The sequence below is a fragment of the Pagrus pagrus genome (assembly GCF_965226575.1).
Source record: "Pagrus pagrus genome assembly, chromosome: 11".
Lineage (NCBI taxonomy): Eukaryota > Metazoa > Chordata > Actinopteri > Spariformes > Sparidae > Pagrus > Pagrus pagrus.
The window spans coordinates 8,384,373-8,403,782 of NC_140195.1; the positions used below are offsets into that span (position 1 = coordinate 8,384,373).

The window sequence follows — 19,410 nt, forward strand, 5'->3', positions numbered from 1 at the left end:
TAAAAAACATAAAAATCGTTTATTCATAAAGTTGATTACATTTAATTACACTGTAATATAGATCTATAGCCACAATGACAATGTATTTGAAGCAGAGGTGAGTATCGTGCTTGCTCCAGCAGGCCTGTGGCTCATAGGCTGACTTCAGACTACAATCATGTGACATGCGCACTCGGCCCTGTTGTCGAGTTTGTTATGACAAGTCGAGGCCTCGGACTAAATTAGGAGCGAAGCCCCAGTTTCTGTCCAGGCGAATCCGCGATGGAGGGCATGGACCTGGACCTGGACCTGGACCAGGAGCTCATGCAGAAATTCAGCTGCATGGGTACAACAGACAAAGATATCCTGATATCGGAATTTCAGAGGCTCCTCGGGTTTCAGCTAAACCCCGCCGGATGCGCCTTCTTTCTGGACATGACCAACTGGTGAGCTCGGTGACTCGTCTGGCCTGCTGTGCGGGTGATATGTTAGATAATAGATAACCGAGCTAGGGAGCTCCTACCCAGCTTTTCTCGCTTTAAAGACATATTTCGTTGGGGAAAAGAGACAAGGAAAATCATAGGACGTGTTATCCGTCGTTATGACAGAGTGGTAGCGTTTACGTTAGGTATGTAAACGTGGGCACAATGACAGCTAACGACGTTGTAGTAACGTAACTAGCGTTAGCTGAGTCACCGTGTCTCCGACTTTTGATTGCCTGTCAGGGCTCACGGTGGAAGGTAGCTAAGTGGGTGTTCGTACCTGATAAAAATGCTCGTATTCGGAAAACAAATTCGTATCTGAACGAGTGTGGTGTTCGAGTAAAACACACGAAAGTCATTTTTAAGTGAATGTTTGTCATGGTTGGTCAGGGAGCTGACAGGTTAGCAGAGTAGACGCCACTTTATACCAAGCTAGGTAGTGCCACTTTTAGCTAGCTAGCTTGTCACTCATCTGAGGGGATAATTAAAAGTTTGTAACTACTTTTCCACAGGGGTATTGTGTTGTTTTCTTGCTGTGTGAGGGCGGACAGTTTTTTTTTTTTTTCATGATCGATAGTCAAGATGATCAAACGTCTGTCTCTCCTTGACCACAGCCACGGTGATGATCCCTAACTGCTTATTACGTAACGGAGTAAAGCTCACACAGTGGTTGTGCAAGCCTGGTAAATCTTTACCTCGCCCCGCCTGGGGAAAAAAGGCATTAATATGTATTATTCACCTACTGAGAATACTTAAGAAATTGCAGTATTGCTTCTAACTGTGATTTATTTCGAAAATGAAAACAGTAAGCAGTGCCAAGTCCTTGGGTAATAACGAAAATGAATGTGCTAGCTGGGAGGAGAAGGCCTTTCTGAAACTTTCCCCTTAAATGTATCTTTCACTTGCAGTTTTAAGCCTCTGCAGGTCTATGGAAGATAACAAGACGTGGGGCAGAGCAGGCTGTAGTAGCATCACGTGATGCCGTGTAATAGCTCCTCTGCAAAGGGGCTTTCTAAAAATAACAGCTGCTGGTTTATGGATGACCAGCATGTCAGGGGAAGCACCCATTCGCAGTCTCTCTGGATCTGCAGATATCTCAAGTTGTTGTGCCACAGTATATGCATTCAAACCAAAATCACTTTAACACAGTTATCACAGTAAGAATGCAATGATTTAGTTAAAAATAGCTTTGTGTCTTAAATAGATATAATTTCCCTAGGGATGCCAGACTCACTCCTGAAAAGGTCAGCCGTCCAAAGTTAAACAGGCAGTCTTCATTTTACCAAAGAAAAACAGTTATTCATATATTAATTTGTAGTAATAATGAATGTCTTCTAGTTACAACCAGGGATGAAATAAACTTAAGTACAATTTACTCAAGTACTGGTCTTGCATACAATTTTGAGGTACTTCACTTAAGTATTTCCTTTCTCTGCAACTTCATTCTTCCTCTCCACCACACTTATTTTATGAATTTAGTTTTAGTTACCTTGCAGATTCAGATTATTCAGTGTTTATACGCTATTAATTGTGAAGTCTGACCAATCAGAAATTGTTGTAGGCGGGACATTGTCTGACATTGCATCAGAGCCAAAGTAGCATATTTTTACATTTGTTTATTTTATCGGCAACCTAACAAAAAAAATCACTGATACCAATAATCAAGCAATTTGAAGATGTCACTGTAGGCTTCGGGAAATTGTGAATGACATTTTTTGCAGTTTTTGACATTTATAGCACAAATGATTAGTTGCAACCCTATTTATGTTATTTCATTCACATTAGAGCTGCACAATATGGAGAAAAAAAATCACATTTCACAAATACTGGGATTGCAGTGTGATTCATGACTGTCGGGATTATTGGGATATCAAATCACAGTTTTCATTTTTATGAAAAAAATTAATGAGATTTTAGGCCAGGACATCTCTACAGCACTATAGCTGTTTTGTCACACATTTGAACTTTTTCAAAAAGTTGCAGCTTCTTGCAATTTGGACATTGCACTTGGCCATATCCAGATGTTCGATAATATTTCGATTAAAATGGCTATTGAATCATGGGGTTTCTCTGACACAAATCATTCGCTAAACTCCAATTTTGATCTGTACTGAGCACCTTGATTTCTGCCCTCTTTTGTCTCAGGAATTTACAAGCAGCCATCGGAGCCTACTACGACTTTGAGAGTCCTAACATCAGTGCACCGTGCATGTCCTTTGTGAGGGATGTGACGATTGGTGAGGGTGAATCGGTTCCACCAGACACACCTTTCACGAAGACCTGGAGGATACAGAACACAGGCAAGTCGTCTGGGATAATTATAATTATAATCTGAGAGAACACAGAGCTGTCGGCAGACCGCGTAAATGAAAAATAATCACACGCATGTCATGTTGAGTTCAGCATGGTTGTCTGTGTGTTTTCCAGGTGCAGAATCGTGGCCTCCCGGGGTTTGTCTGAAGTATGTTGGAGGAGATCAGTTTGGTCATGTAAACATGGTGATGGTGCGGTCTCTAGACCCTCAGGAAATGGCTGATGTCAGTGTGCAGATGCAGAGCCCCGTGGCTCCTGGCATGTACCAGGGCCAGTGGAGAATGTGCACAGCTACCGGACTTTACTATGGAGGTGAGGACAGCAAACTTCACACTGCAAACAAACATGAATTGAATTGTTCTTTCCTATACATATGCTGAAGAGCCTGAAATGAATGGTCAGTGCTTCAATTTATTGTTGTATTCAGTGACAGTTCCAAACATTCACCCTTCTCAAATGTGAAGAATTGCTTCTTAACTATGTTTTGCATCATTATACACCAAACATCATGGATAAATCAAGCTATTTTAGAATTTGAAAAATAATCAGCAGTTCAATAATCACGTGTTGCAGCCCTAGAACTACAGCCCTGTCCACACTTACATGGGTATTTCTCAAAATGTAGCTTTTTGTACGAGTTTTGGCCATTCATACACACATTAATGGTGTTGTAGGGTGCAAAAAACTGACTTTTGGGAGAAATCTGTTGAGTTGTCAGTATTTTGTAATGTATGCTTTGAAAAATGGCGCTAAAACACTCGTCTGGTTTCCAAGGGTTCAACAATGCTAAGATCATGTTTGCAAATGCTTTCATATATTTATTAGAGATGTGTCCTTTCTAAATAAATAAAATCAGCTTGTCAGAGCATGACATCCAAAGTTTACATGGTATGCAAAAGCACCTGAATGCCTCAGATTTATGATGTAACGTTGACATTACCCAGGCAGAGCAGCCCCATCAACATTACAACTTATCATCCCTACTATGGGGCTGTAGAATTACTGTTGCTATCATTTTATGTGCTCTCATTGAATTATTGCCTCTGACCTGAATAGACTGTTCTTTTTAAATAGATTATCGTTTGTTTTGAATGGAGCTGCTGACATGCAAACATCCAGCCAAGTACCGTGGTTAGCAGCAGCAGCAGGCAGCAGTAGAAGATTAAGCACTATATCATTTTGTATGCGTTTCCTTCAGTAAAAACTATTAAGAGTCATTCTATTACCACGCACTAATTAAATTAAGAGTCATTCATTAAATTGATTTATGTCCTCCTGTAAGTTCAACGTGCATGATGGATATCAACAGGAAGTCCCCCGAGACTTGGCTACTTTGAAATGAAGCAGCGGAGGGATACTCAATTAAAAATTATACGTGCCCTTAATATTTCATTTAGGTGTTCGCAGTGATAATTCCTCATTTAACACCATCAGTCTCCGAGCGGCTTTAAGGGAGAAAAGAATTGCAGACCTGAAGCGTTTTCAAATCTTGGGATATCGTGTGCAGTGTCCAGCTTTATTTTATATGATCTGAATGTTGTTTCAGAGGCTAATTTTCCGGCTACTGGTAAACATAATCTTTTTGTTATTTTGGGTAGTTTTTGTCGTAGCTGTGTACATGTAGATCTGAGACAATGTTTGTTCATTATAACACTCTTATTTCTTTTCGCAGATGTAATTTGGGTGATCCTGAGTGTGGAGGTAGGAGGTCTCCTCGGCGTCACACAGCAGCTTTCCTCTTTCCAAGCTGAGTTCAACACACAGCCTCACCGCCACCTGGAAGGAGACTACAACCCCTTCGCCTCGCCAGAGAAGAGCAAGTGCCCAAACAGCAACAACAACAGCCTCCACGATGCCAGCGGTCATATGGTCGCAGAGGAACATTGGCAGGGAAACCCCAACGAGCTGCAGCAAGATCAGAATGGACTTTCACACAACTCTGTGGATATAGTAGCAAACAGTCTACAAAGCAATCTATCAGTAGTCTCTTATAACCAGGTAAGACATATCAAAGGGGAAGGAGATTCTCCTGACTAGTCTCAAATGTCCATCATCATCATCAAAATGACAGAACAACTCAAATATCTGAAAGCCTTTTTATAATGAAAAAACTATTAGATCTTATTCATAAATAAAGGATCAAGGTCAAGGATAAGGATAATTCTCAACTGCACAGTAGACACCGGGAGTTGAAGGTAACCTCAACTCTTAGATGAATATCTCTCTATTAAATCTATTCTAAAGTAGAAAAGTATCTATTGAGCTGAGATTCAATATTCATCAGCCTTTCACAGAAGACATTGCTCAAGGCTACAGATCAGCGTTTTGCTCCAATTTTATATTTTCAACAGATTTTAAGAGTCTTCGGCCACTATAGAAGTTCTGTGAGGCTGTTCTCAAGCACGGTGGTCATTTGAGCTGCATGTTAAAATGCTAATAATAGCTAATTAGCACTAAACACAAGGTACAACTATAGAGATATTGTACAGATTTTTCAATCGCAGACCATCCAGAGAGCCACACTGCAAGTTTGGCCAACTTAAAATGATACAATAATATAGCTGAAAATGTAGGGATGTTACTAAACGACATGGGCACAAATACATCAAAAAGCACCATGTTTCAGCTTTACAGCCACCATTTTGACTATATGAAGAGTGTATGTGAAAGTAGAATGAAGGTCTATATTTGCGGCGTTTTCCAGAGACACACTGAACTTGTGTACTTTGTGTATTCGTCTCATTTAGTCAATTTTCTACTTGTCTTACTGCCCCGCTGTCTGTTTATTTCGATCATTTGCTTCCTTACAGGGTATACAGGAACCCTATCCTTTCGGGCACTCTTAAATCATGGGACTTGTCACAGTGAAGCAGCACTAAATCGTACCTCTGGAGTCTGTCACACCAATAAGAGAAAGAAGAGGCTTTATCAGTAGCTGGCGGAGAGTGTGGAGATTCAAAAACACTTTATGCAAAGTCCGGCTACACTTTGAGAAACCAGAGGCCAACGCTCCCGACGTGCAGCTCAACCAACATCCCACAACCCACTGTATGCACGTGTGAATGCTAAGTTAAAAAAATGAGTGCTATGAGTCTTTTGAGTGATAACTTTTCAGATTTTTATTTTTCCTTTTTTTTTTTTTAGTTGTCAGAGTGCAAATGAAACAATGACAGGAGTGTGTATTTGTGAAACTGTGTGGATATGTGTGTGCATTTTGCAACTGAAAGAGAGACTTTGGAGGAAAAGCCATTTAATTTGCCAACTGATTCTCTAGTTTCTGCTCTGACTCTTGGGTTATTGATTCGGTTCCCTGTAACTAAATCTAACAATATGGGCGTCTCTGAAACATAGGACATCATTGTTTATTTAATTTTTTATCTTAATTTTTAATGTACACTTCTTAAGAGACAAGGGAAAAGTGACATCCCTCAGAAATCAGTTTTTCAACATGTCTTGTGCATTATTGGCGATCCTTTCTTTGCTGTCATCGTACCTGCAGTTTTAGGTGCAATGCAGTTATTCTCCACTGGAGGGAGTCAGCCATTACTCTTAACAAACAGAAGATAAGATCGATGCTGAGAAGCAGAGCTCTTATTCATAAGCTTCTATAATTTGGTCAGGTTTAATCTTGATACATGTACAAGACACTTTTTTAAGGCTAGACAATTTCTATATGCCCTCTGTAGTCAAAAATGTTTTTTTTTTAAAGCAACATATTATAAATGGAAAACACGAGAAACTTTAATGAAACTGAATCTTATTAAGCAGGAAAGCTCAAAGACTTCTGCGAGAGATAGAAGATTTTTTCCCACGTATGAAATAGAGTAAAGCCCGACTGATCCTCCATTTGTAGGGCCGATATTAGTGAGGGAAAAAATTCCAATATCACACACATTTTTTTGCAGCGATCCCTCAAATATGGTTATCAAACACTTTTCACAAAGTTATGTAACAGATGAAGGATATTTTACAGTATAACAATAAACTTTATCATCTAAAATGCACTGAAACAGCAAACTTCACTTGGACTTTAATAGTTATAAATGACCCAGATCATCTTTTTCTGCATTATAATCTAAAAAAAATAGTTTTCATATCCACATATATATATATTTATCAATGAAAGGCCAATATCAACCAATCTTTCAGGCCCAAGAATAGTCATTGCTGACACTTATAGACATATTTGAAATATTAGAAGAATATTAGCAGAATATCCATTATTGGTATCCATGCAGTATTTTCCCAGTCATTGTCTCAAGCTAAGATTTTTACATGATAACAGGATTAATTCACAGTATAGCATCAGAAATTGAAGTTAAGCCACATGAACGGCAAAACTTCACATTATGAAAACAGATGTTTTTGTCACCCTGCTCTCAGTTTCGAAGTTAAAGCTGTCCTGGACCTGCTTTAATCATATTAAGTTGAATGTATTTGAAGAATGTAGAAGAAAATAATTACATTTTAATTTACCCAAAGATTCAACATTGTACATTTGCATTGAATTAATTGTAATAATGGTTACGAACTTCCGTGTCTCTTTGTTAAATGTTCCACATTGATGAGCTTCTTAAACACATTTGAAAACTTAAATCCTGTCTAATAATTTCAGATTCAAACTCGACCACACCAGCAAAACTACTAAAAGAAAAAAAAAGCCAGAATCACGTTGTCCTGAGTAATTGTTACTGCATTTTTACTTGCACTAACTGGCTGATGTATGCACCGTGACAAGGCCTGTGTGTGCTCTCCTCCAACACAAGCACTGTTAAGACCTGAAGCATTTGTGATTTTATCTGTCATCCGCAGCCACGATGTTAGACCATCTCATCAGGTAAACACCCTTTTTCATTAAGGTACTAACTGTAAGCCCCAGGGTTACTGAGCTGTGACAACACGACAATACCAGCCAATAAATACTACAACTTGTCACCTGTATCTCTGGGCCCCTCGCTGTTTAACAGAACATTGTACAATGTTTAATCATAAATGTCTCTCTCTGCCGACGAAGGTATTTGCTGTCGACGTCAGTTCGTGGAGTGCAGAGTGTGTTTTTCCTTCTTTGTGTAATTTCACTCTGAAGTTTCCACAGGCCAGATTGCAGAGTGAATCAGTTGGCTATAGACTCATACAACAGCACATTTCTGAGAGTGAGGAAGTGCAAACAGATGAAAGCTTTTTTCCCGTGTGTTTGATGAATGTTTGTATGATTAAATTATCACTGGAATCTAACGTTTGGGCTCTTTGTCAAGTTTGTGCAGCAGCATCGATTAACAGCTTCGGTGACACAAAACCTTTATAGATCTCAAGACTGATTTCACAGCAGCTGTTATATTTTCACCATCTTGCACATAATCAGTTACCGTGAGATGTCTCTTTGCTTTGTAGGTTTGTCTTTGTTTCTTTATTGATCCAAAGAAGGGCAATTCATTTGCAGCTTACCCAGTCAATACACACAACTAAAAAGAAACACATGTCAATCAATGAAAACAACAAGCAGCGATATATAAACACATTTTGTTATAGTTGATATCAATAATCGAGTTTGAAAACAAGGTAGAAATAAAGTAAGGTAACTTAAAATTGACTGTTGCAACTGATGTTTAAAATACTTTGCAAATGGTTATTAAATACTGTAGTTCATCTATAAGCAGTACCTGAATGGCCATTAAAAAGTTGGAATTGATGTCTATAAACCTTTACAATTGTTTAATAAATGGTTTATGAAGCATTTCATTGTTTGTTAACAGTGCAATAACTATTAACTAAAGTTACAGTTAACTATACATTTGCGATTTAACTATACATTTAGGATCTGTCAGTGATGGTTGTTTAAAAATGTTACCAAATGAAGGAGTCACAGCAGCGTTCTCTTCTCCTCAGGGACAGATTATAACACCAGCCTGAGGGTATCACAAATATGGTTAGCTTGGCTGATCATCCCTTTTGCTTGCAGGACCACCTGTTTCTCCCAGAGGGGGCACACTTCTCTTTACTGTGCTCCAAATATCTTGGAGCAGACTTTCACTATACCATTTAGGTACGTGTTAAAACAACCAATAAACGACAAAATTCTCAAAATCTATAATCTTTAATGAATCTGCAGCTGCCCACCAGATAGCAAAGCCACACTGTGTGCTGTGGAGTTGAAAAATAAGCAACAAGGCTCACTATTGCAAAATGCTTTCTGGTGTCAAAATCATTTTTAAAAAATGATTGATGAGAGCGATGAGGAGAAGTTGTTATCTGAAGAAAACAGTGACTGTGGTTCAAACTTGAGACGGGTCGTTTCTTGCGGGCTCATCTGATAAAGTTCTTCTCTCATTTTGCACATGAATGAGTCATTAGCCTGGAGGTGTACTGGTCTTAGGAGCCCCTCTGTCTATTAGGCCCTCTTTTGTCAGTCAACGACTCTGTCCAGCTGCAGTCAGCCGAACCACCGCACTGCCTGAGGGGAGCAGCCCTCTCTTGACTGTTTGCTGCTCAGGTTGAATGTTTTACATCCCGGAGAAAATATTAATGTGGCACAGTAAAGGCAACATTATCTGCCGAGTGACTCTCTTGAAAAAGGCCCAGCTGACTTAAAAGCTTCAGTAAGTTGTAATTCTACAATCTCAAAGAAGGCTCTTAAAGGTGAAGTGTGTGGGTGGATACCGCCGGCAGCAGCTCTTTAGAATATTTTAACACTACCGTACAAACATCACTGTTTAGTTTAAGCAAACATTTACACTCTCCTGCTTTCTCTTTCTCTCTCTCACCCCTGTGTACCAGTTATTCAGCTTCCCAGATAATAGTTTTCAACCTTTCAAAACAATCTCCAACCATTATTCAGCTGTGGATGATTTATTGATATGTTATGGATATTATGGGTTATGCTCCAGATCCCCTCGTGTCCCTACATGGCCGGACTTCCTGGTGGCATATGAGTTGAAATCGAGCCTACAATACAGACACGTGACACACTGTGGAGGAGATCCCTCTGTCTTTCAGTTCATCCTGACACATTATGACTGAGGTTCGGCTCTTTATGTCGCTGTGACACCTCTCTCCCAAAGATGTGACTGATTAAAACAGATGTTTGGGACATATTTCTTCACCATTCACTTTCATCTTCCTCAAGCTTGACTACTGTATGCAAACAGTGTGCTAATCCTCTAACAGTGGAACAACTTGAGTGTTAGTCAAGAGTAAAACCTCTCATGATGATAAAGTGTGACTGAACTTGAATCTCCTCCTGCTGCGCCTGAACTGTAAACAAAATTACCTTGTTAAGATTAGATTTAATACTCTGTCTTAAGTAGTTTTGTAATTTATGTTCACAAAGTCTGAAGATCTTCCCAATTACTGCCATTCTTTGGAGAGAGCACAAAAAAAACACTCAAGGTCCCCCCACAGCTTCTCCAGGCTGTTAAGACTCACTAGGTTGTGTTGACTTAAGGAGCTCTCCATCTGAATACTGCCTCCAGTCATTATTAAGTATGCACTAAGAGCAACCTCCCTCGTTGGGACACACCCTTACCTTCAGAACTGATATGTCACGAAGGCACCGTGGCCCAAATCAGTCTTGCTGCTTAAGCCAGAAGTCAAACAGTGTTGCGGTCGGAGTGGACAGAAGGGAGACAGCATCAGCACATCCTCACCTGAGGGCCAGACCAGTTAAGAGTCTCCACAGCACCTTGACGTTAGTTCAAGGGGAGCAGTTCAGGAGGAGAGCCAGCGTTGGAAACACTGACAAGGTAAAACCGCAGTCCACAATACATCTCAAAGAAACTTCCTACTACAAGAACATTACTGCTACTATATTACTTTTATTATGTTGCCTGCTACTGACACCTGAACAAGTATTCAGGTACTTTACTGGAGTAAAAATAGCAATAGACTGGGCAACAGTCAGGTGCTCGTTGGGTGGTGTTGTAAAAATGTCTCTAAATTCACACTTGAGAGAAATTAATGATTTGTTATTATTTTGGCAGAAGTGAAAGTCACCCACATGAATAGTACTCGAGTAAAAGTCTTAAAGTATCTGATATTGAATGTACTTAAGTCTCAAAGGTAATTTTTTCTGCTAGTAAATGTATTGAAGTATCAAAAGTGCGGGTAAAAGTAAATTATTTTCACGTGTACGTACAGTACTTGAGTAAATGTACTTAGTTACATTCCATTACTCTTCTGGGGATCAAAATGTGGAAGTCCCGACACCCAGAACTTAAAGTGTATCACGACTGGGATCATTTTAAACTCAAGTTGAGATTGTTGAAAAGTGGAAGCAGTCAGGAGTCTTGGATGTGGTGTTTGTCTTTGAGTTTTATGGTAATTTTGTTTGTTTGTAAATATAAATATACTGTTCTGTATGAATTCTACTGTCACACTGTCATGGCTGACCGAAATCAAATACTTTGTAGCTTAAAATAAAAGCGAGTACGATGCTCGAGAATTTACCTTTGAAATACATTCTTTAAGTTATTGTCATTCATCATCTGCCATTATGTCTATTCCCTACTATTACTTTCCCATTATTATGAACACTGCTGTTATATATTTTTCCTCTATGCTTCTTCTACTATCGCCTCCAGTATCAACTGCTGCTGGTTCTCCAACAGATAATTATGATGATGATAATGAAGTAGCTTCTCTATAATGAAGTCTCGAACACTGAAAGCATCAAATATTAATACCAAAGTGTTTGATCTCAAATTGTGATACAGACAACTGACTGTGATTATTGGCCATAAAATGGACTTTTGCTCCGATTCTTTGTCTGTGTTCTCCCCCCAGTAATGTTCTGATAATGTGTATATTAATCAGTGAGGTACATATTTTCATTTTATGCTACTTTTTTTTTTACTTCCACTTAATTTTGGAGGTAAAAATTGTACTTTTTACATAGTTACTTTGTAGATTGCTTGCTGCAGCAAAGCCACAGTAACCTTTATATCACTTTATTGATAGACAGGACACAGGATGAGAGACAGAGGGGGAGTGACGTGCAGCGGGGAGCCCCAGGTCGGGACTCGAGCCCTGGGCCGCTGCAGTGAGGACAGGGCCTCTGTACATGGGACACCTGCTCTACCAACTGAGCTAAACAGCGCCCCAAGTAATGCATTTTTAAATTCATTTATCTTTTAAAAAAAAAAAAAAAAATGTTTTATTTACTTTTACTTGTACTTTTAATACTTGAGTACAAGTATTATCAGATACTTAGACAGTTTCACTCAAGTATAATTTATATGTGTGACTTTTACTTTTATAATAACATTTTTAGCACGATGGCTTTACTTTTACTCGAGAATGTCTTTGGAGTACTTTTTACAGCCCTGGTGTTAATAATTGGTTGCACGTTAATAAGAATGAATCCATGTTTTGCAAAAAGAAAGAAGAAAACAGTGTACAGGCCAAGAAATAGTGACATTACTTGTTTCTCATTTTCTTTTTCAAGGTGTGTTATCGAACAGCTTTTGTCCAAAGAACAGTGAAATGCAGGCAGCGATGAGTGACCACAGCTTTTCATATCGGCTAAATGCCTCTCCTATCAGTTTGGCTGCTATTTAACGAGGTGTAAAAACACAGCTCCAAATATAAGTCCGCAAAACAACAGACTTCCTTTCATGAGCTTGCTGATTTCATTGAGGCGGCACAGAACACACAGACACTTGTCCCAGAGAGAGAGAGAGAGAGAGAGAGAGAGAGGATAATCCAGAAGAGTGAGTTTTTACTGCCGCTTAGCATTTAAACTGCTCATCCCCGGGGGCGAGGAAATAAAAGCTGAGACAAGGAGCATGTGTCAAGATATGTAGGCTTTAGATGTTTGTCCTCAAATAGTCACAGTGGTGTTTTCTAGTAGCTGTTCCTCTCTTTTGACATTTTTTTCTTGTCACATTAAAGGATAAATTCACCCAAAAATGAAACTCGGGTGACGTTTCGTAGTCCACAAAACACTTCTGAAGCGTCACGGCAAAACAGTGTTGCAGCATTATCCTATACAAATGAGGTCGATGGAGACTAAAAGAAGTTAAAAATCAACCATCAAAATGTAAAGTGGCTCCTCACAGCTCTTGAGGTTTGGGATTATGCTGTATGAGCTGTATGTCGCCATTTTATGCCTTATTCAGTTGTTTTTATACGTTTTAAAATGAGTCCCCATGTACTTCAGTTGTTGAAGTGAATGCTGCAACGCTGTTTTGTTGTGAAGCTCCAGAAATGTTTTGCGGACGAGGAAACTTCCCCCCAGCTTTCCATCAGCATAACAGTTAGTAGATAATGACTGAATCTTCATTTGTGTGTGAACTTGTCCTTTAAACTCTCAGTCCTGTAGAGGATGAACCTCTGTGAAAAACAAATTGTTGGCTGTGGGCAATATAAATAACAGCTATTGTCTCTTTTCTCCTGCAAACATACTTACATTGTTGTATCAGTTATCAGTTATTTATAGCAGCGTTTTGTTACAGCAGCTTCTGAGAAGCGCCTCGTTTCTTATCACGCCACCTCGCTCCATGTGCTGTTGTTTCGGAAATGTTTTGGACGGAGGACCGGTTTGCACAATGCCTCGTGCATTTTAGTCTACTCTAAAAACAATAAGACTCAAACGGATGCATACTTATTTTTTACTTTAGTCACTTTAAATTGAAACAGGTGTAATTTTGTCACATGAATTACTGGCACAGGGGACCACTCCCAGCCCGGTGAGCTGTTCTCTTACTCATACCATGATGAATACGCTCCAGCTTCTTATCCTTTATCCACATATTGCACTGCATGTGTCCCACCCTTTTAGCTTTTTCTTTTGCAATTGACTTGTGATCCATCTCACTGACCTGTTGCACTTGACATTTTTAAAAGGCATTGTGTGTTACATTGTGATAGCAACCAAACACGTCATGCTTTTTTTTGGGATTGCAGTAAAACGGAAAAGCACCACTCTCAGTTGGAGTTTCGAACAAAGCTTTGATCTTCCTCCTTTTATCTGTATTCACTATCTGAAAGGTGGAGTAGATTGCTCTCAGATATTGTTGAATGACGTTGAAAATAATGGACGATAAGGGCCGAATTTCACACGGGCAACCCTGTTTGACCTGAATATGTCCAGACATAAAGATTAAAGGTGCACTATGTAGTTTTGGGGAAGAAATTCATTGACTTTTTTTTATGCCTAAACAAACTAAATAAACAAACTTTCTTCGCTTTCATGGCTGAATAAACAAACTGAACTTAAAGGACAATTTCACACTGTTTTACTTTGTTTATATTTGGCGGACCCTGCCACCTTTCTAGCTTCAAACACTGTTCTGGGGACCTTATTTTCCTCTGAGTACAGCTTGTTTATTCACTTATGGAAAGGATAAATATTTCTGAGTTTGTATCATTACCTCGTCAATATTGCAAATATTAAAATTCTGAGTTTGAATTTCTTCTCCAAAACTACATAGTGCCCCTTTAATGAGAGAATCTGGATCTGGATCGCTGGTGGAGTTTTCAGTTACATGAAAACACAGTGACTGACAAACAATCGCTTCAATAAGATTAACAGTCACAAAGGCTACAATGACAGATTCCTTAATTCAAAGTTTAGTCGCAGCAAAGTAAATACCACAGAACGAATGTCATGTTTACTTTTGGATTGATGCTGTTTAAATATTGGGCATGTGGGTATGGTTTCAGCGAAGCGTCAATGCAGCTCTGCCTCACAAGGAAAATTGTTGAAATAGGGTGTTAATCCGTTATGACACCGATGACAACACTGATAGCACTTTATGATGGGTATGTCTGGGGGACCACAAAAAACACCTGCTGAGGGTTAGGTCGCGTGGTATCACTTAGTTATTACCTCTTTGTTATCAAACTATTACTATGTTATTATCAAGCTGTAATTTAAGTGTTTTATGGAAACTTTCTCCTTCCAGCAAACCTGAGCATGGGGAGTCCAGACTCGCCTCTATACATCAGCCACCCCCATCACACCGACACCAGGACAGCCTGGCTGGATGAGGTGGAGGACGTGAAACCGCCCCGCAGCTTGTTAGGGCTGCCAGAGCTCGGCTGGCCGGGGGTCTACCTCCCCTGCTACGAAAGATTAGGTATAGAGGAGAACCCCTGGGTGCTGAGGATGATAGGAACCCCCACTCCTCCTGCCGCCCCTCCCTCCAGGACTCCAGAGCCGAGTCCAGCCAAGCCCAGCCAAGCCCAGGATCCCCCGTCTGAGGTGGAGGGTCAGGTGGAGGAGCGCTGTCTGGAGCAGGTCCAGACCATGGTGGTGGGAGAAGTGCTGAAGGACATCGACACGGCTTGCAAACTGCTCAACATTGCGTCGGGTAGGAGAGAATACCACTGGTTGATTCACAGAGAAATATGTGACGTGTTTGCAGAAGTTGTGGGTTAATAAATAAACCTTCACGAGCCAAAACGTGTTCCACAGAGATGCAGCTGATACCTGCTGAGCATCTGTGGCCATGCCCACCTTGTGTAAACTTTTCTGTTGACAGAAGATCATCTCCACTTCTCATGAACAGAGATAATATCTAGGGCGTTAAAATCATACACTGTAGGTGCGATTATTTGCTTTATCGCGGTCTGATTCTTACCTGACAACAGCTGACACATTTATAGCACCCCACGGTGCTGCGTCACAGTCAAACAAAAGAGATTATTAGAGGATAGTGCTCCATTATCCTTTAGGACTTGGAAGAGAATTTTCTTTTTGAGATAGCCTGACTTTTTAATCCTTTTTTGTCCCTTTGTATCCAACACTGTAAAACCAAAACAAGTTCAGAATACTCAAAACTTTTGTGGAAACTAATTATGTCAAAAATATTTTTGTCAAACAACCTAATTCTGTACTTTATTGTTAAAAAAATCACAAATTCTTTTAGCTCAGAAGTTAAAGTTTTGTCATATTTTAAGTTCACTGTACTTAAAATAATTGTTTAACATATTAAACTAAATAAATATGCTCTAACACCTCAGCACTGATGGCACTGGATGGAATTCAGCCGTGCAGGTGGATCAGCAGAGGCAGGTCGCCCACGGCCAGGCAAACACAAACAAGGAAACAGATAGACTAGGGACTCACAAGGAACTTAATAAAGAAGGAAGGGTCATTACGTCACCCAATCTCGTTTTGGTGCCAGCTGTATTGAAGTCCATGGTTAGATGCATGGAGAAACCTAACATATCAATACAATACAACTTCTGAGGAAGAAATGCCAGCAGAAAATAAAAGACCACGCTTCAGATGGTACGTTCCTTTCCTCAAATCTGTGTAGGAAAGGCTCCTGTTCGTGCTGCTGTTCAGTAAGTGCAGTTTCATCAGTGCAAATCAGTCGACCTGCCTCGTTTGATCACAATATTTTCAGCCCTGTCAATCATTCGGAGGGAAAACTCTGTGTTTGACCTACTCTCTGAAGTGTGTTCTTTCATTTTCTGGAGGCATTTCTTCATCAGAAGTCAGACGACGTAGATATGTTGGGTTCAATGCAGCTGTCACCACAGTCTGACCCCAAAGCGAGATTCGGTGACGTAATGACCCTTCTTTCTTCTTTAGGTTCCTTGGAAAACAACAGGAAAACACGGGGAGGCGGGAGGAGAAAGTTGCATCCTGACAAACTAGCATCTTCTTGTTAGAGTCAAACTCAATGCCCCTACTTTGTCCAGGCTTTGCATTAGAATTTGTCCCTATCACAATAACAGGCTGAGTCATGTGATCCTTTATATAAACTTTTGAATCTTTCGACAGCTGTTAAAGGTTTTGTTCTGTTTTATTGTGTCTTTATTTAATGAATCAAATCATCATTTAACCTTTAAATACTTGTCAAAATCACTTTCTTCAGACTTTCCGGTCCGCTCTAGCTGCAGTAGACAGTGTCACAATGTTGCTGACAAAGTCTATTCTCCACCTGATGAGTAAAATGCCTTTTATGTGCAAAGTCGGTGCGCCCCTAATATGATAATCTAGGCTGTGGTAAACTGAGTTAGAGAGATAGTGGGCGGTAGAGATTATGCAGTGTCAACAATCAGCATCAACAATATCAAATTCAGTGTTAAACAACAGCTTTGTGAAAGCACATGTTGATCAGTGACATAATTAACTGGTATTGTCTGTTTTTAGATTGGTAAAATGATAAATACTGAAGCCTCTGTGTGACCGACATGAGCAAACGCTACCATCAACGAGACGCCTCGAGCTCTACGTGTTGACATATTTTCAGCTTCAGAAAGTCAAAGCTGCGTAAAGGAAAATAAAACCTTTGTCTCTCTGTGTTTCCCCATTTAAAGACCCGCTAGACTGGAGCTGTGGGGACGTTCAGAAGTGGCTCCTCTGGACCGAGCACCTGTACAAACTGCCGCAGGTCAGCACCATGTTCCAAGAGCTGTCCGGCAGGAATCTGTGCTCCATGACAGAGGCAGACTTCAAAGACACCTCGCAGTTTGGAGACGTGCTGTATGCCCACCTGGACATCTGGAGATCTGGTAAGAACAACAGGAACCCTGGGAAAAGACTCTACATCACATCTCCTGGTGGCAAACGAGGAAAGGGAGATTTGTCAAGCAAATGCAGTGTGACCAGACACAAAGTTTAGACTGATTGGCCATTTATTTTCTGTTTCTTTAGCTGCAGCAATGAAGGAGCGCTGCCCACCAGAAGACAGCAAATCTGGTAAGTTTTTCCAGGAGTGTGGCTTCAATTGTTCCCCTGATCAAAACATACTGAGGTAAAACAAGGTGGAGCGAAATAAATATCTGTTTTTTTGGAAATCTCTCCTATGTCAGCAGCTGACAATGACTCCTGGTCAGATGTGATGTGTAAATATCCCAATCAGCCCATCCACCTGTGGCAGTTCCTCCGAGAGCTGCTCCTGAAGCCTCACAACTACAGCCGCTGCATCCGCTGGATCAACAAAGAGAAAGGTGAGGCCGAGACAGAGAGTCGACAATCGCTGCGAGCGAAGACGAGTGGATCACTATCACTTAACTAATTACAGTGACTATGATACCGTTTTTGTGGGAAAGACATGTTGACGTGTCACAATAGGAAGAGGTGTAACTATTAAAATGAATGAAGGCTGAGCTTCTGTTCCACGCTGCCTCGCTGTCAGACTGTCACGTCTCAACTAGCACAGAGCCATCGTTGATGTTCCCACAGCTGTGCTTTTCCTAGTGTGGAAAAAGGTCTGTTAATCCTTGCAGAGTATTTATGTTCAGGTTCAGGTTTAAGCACAACTCAACTGCAATAACATAAAAGACCAGTACCAGCCAGCTGAAGTATAATCTGGGTTTCTTTTCGTAGTTTCAGAAGCTATTTTGCAGTCTCGAGATTTCGGAAACAAGAATTATACTCCAATTACACCAATTTAAACTCTCACCTCTTATGTCTACTTGTTAAAGGGGCACTATGTAGTTTTGGAGTTTTAATATTTGCAATATTAATGAGGGAATAATAGAAACTCAGAAATATTAATCTTCTTTCTTCTGTCCAAAGGCATTTTCAAAATAGAAGACTCGGCTCACGTGGCCAGGCTGTGGGGCATCAGAAAGAACCGCCCGGCTATGAACTACGACAAACTGAGTCGCTCTATACGCCAGTACTACAAGAAAGGCATCATTCGAAAGCCCGAGGTATCACGCAGACTGGTCTACCAGTTTGTCAACCCCGTATGATGAAGAGGATCGGCTGACCCGAAGAGGAAGAGATGAGGAGGAACCAAAGATATGCTGGACATACTGTACAGTAGAAGAAGTGACGTGGACTCTGGAGCACGTCTGTTTATTGTTTTCTTGATGTTTAATTTCAATGTTAAGACTGCCTACCGACCTATGCACTCCTGCCTATCATAGTATCCCTCTACTTTATTACTCTTACAACTGGATTTTATTTTATTTGTCTATTTGTTGTCTTCAGCACTCTTGTTCTAAATTAATTTTGGTGTGATGTCCAGTTTCTTAAAAGGAAACATCTTGAAGGAACATCTTCTAACAATGGAAATATAAAAAAAGAAAAAGAAAAACACTTATTTATATTATTGCCGAGAGTTTGAGAAAAACATCGACACCACTTTAAATATTTGCGCGGTAAATACGTAGCTGGAGCTAACAGTTGACTAGCTTAGCTTTGCACGAAGACAGGAAACAGCTAGCAGGGCTCTTTCCGGTTTTTGTGCTGAGCTAATATGCTGCATATTTAGTGTCCTGATATTTAATAATCTTTATTTCCCTATTCCGTTAAATTCACTTTTTAACAGTGATACTTTTAAACAGTGATATGTGCTTATTCCCATTCAAGTGTCGAAAATATTTAGAAGTTGCACAGCAATGCCAAAGTAAGCGAATATTTTATTCAACCTGCCTTGATGGTTCGTCCTTTTTACATTTCTGTCTTTGCTTTATGTTCAGGCTCTGCAATAAAGCAAGAAATAACCACGAGTTGTCTCCTTTTAAGGCGTAATTTGTAGAATTCAAAGGTAGAGTAACCGGCAAATGCTGCTGTTTGCTAGCTATCCTTGGCTGCAGTGAGCTACAGTTAGCTTATTAGCTCATGGCCCAGTTAGCCGTGGAGCCAGCGGCCCCAGAGGTTGCCTGGGCTGGGAAGGATCTTAGGGGGAGTCACCACAAGCGGACACACTGAGGTCAGGTTGAAAACAGGGGG

General features: G+C 40.2%; 2 protein-coding genes across 2 annotated transcripts; both read left to right on the plus strand.

Moving 5' to 3' along the window:
* The first annotated feature begins 167 nt into the window (after positions 1-167).
* On the plus strand, positions 168-7,715 carry LOC311265377 (protein ILRUN-like). The gene is made up of 5 exons (XM_084366980.1): positions 168-425; positions 2,607-2,761; positions 2,889-3,086; positions 4,447-4,772; positions 5,585-7,715. The coding sequence occupies exons 1-5, from the start codon at positions 262-264 to the stop codon at positions 5,618-5,620; spliced, it is 879 nt and encodes a 292-aa protein (XP_084223106.1). The 5' UTR covers positions 168-261; the 3' UTR covers positions 5,621-7,715.
* Positions 7,716-10,430: 2,715 nt separating this feature from the next.
* LOC311264811 (SAM pointed domain-containing Ets transcription factor-like) lies at positions 10,431-19,187 on the plus strand. The gene is made up of 7 exons (XM_084365924.1): positions 10,431-10,513; positions 11,727-11,871; positions 14,675-15,082; positions 17,043-17,237; positions 17,380-17,424; positions 17,538-17,675; positions 18,247-19,187. The coding sequence occupies exons 2-7, from the start codon at positions 11,739-11,741 to the stop codon at positions 18,423-18,425; spliced, it is 1,098 nt and encodes a 365-aa protein (XP_084222050.1). The 5' UTR covers positions 10,431-10,513; positions 11,727-11,738; the 3' UTR covers positions 18,426-19,187.
* Positions 19,188-19,410: the final 223 nt, after the last annotated feature.

Excerpts from the sequence above, each read along its gene's own strand:
- LOC311265377 (XM_084366980.1), top strand. The coding sequence starts at position 262 with ATGGAGGGCATGGACCTGGACCTGGACCTGGACCAGGAGCTCATGCAG. Across the intron at positions 426-2,606 it reads TTTCTGGACATGACCAACTG|GAATTTACAAGCAGCCATCG; the intron begins GTGAGCTCGGTG and ends CTTTTGTCTCAG. Across the intron at positions 4,773-5,584 it reads CAGTAGTCTCTTATAACCAG|GGTATACAGGAACCCTATCC; the intron begins GTAAGACATATC and ends GCTTCCTTACAG.
- LOC311264811 (XM_084365924.1), top strand. The coding sequence starts at position 11,739 with ATGAGAGACAGAGGGGGAGTGACGTGCAGCGGGGAGCCCCAGGTCGGG. Across the intron at positions 17,425-17,537 it reads ACCAGAAGACAGCAAATCTG|CAGCTGACAATGACTCCTGG; the intron begins GTAAGTTTTTCC and ends CTCCTATGTCAG. Across the intron at positions 17,676-18,246 it reads CTGGATCAACAAAGAGAAAG|GCATTTTCAAAATAGAAGAC; the intron begins GTGAGGCCGAGA and ends TTCTGTCCAAAG.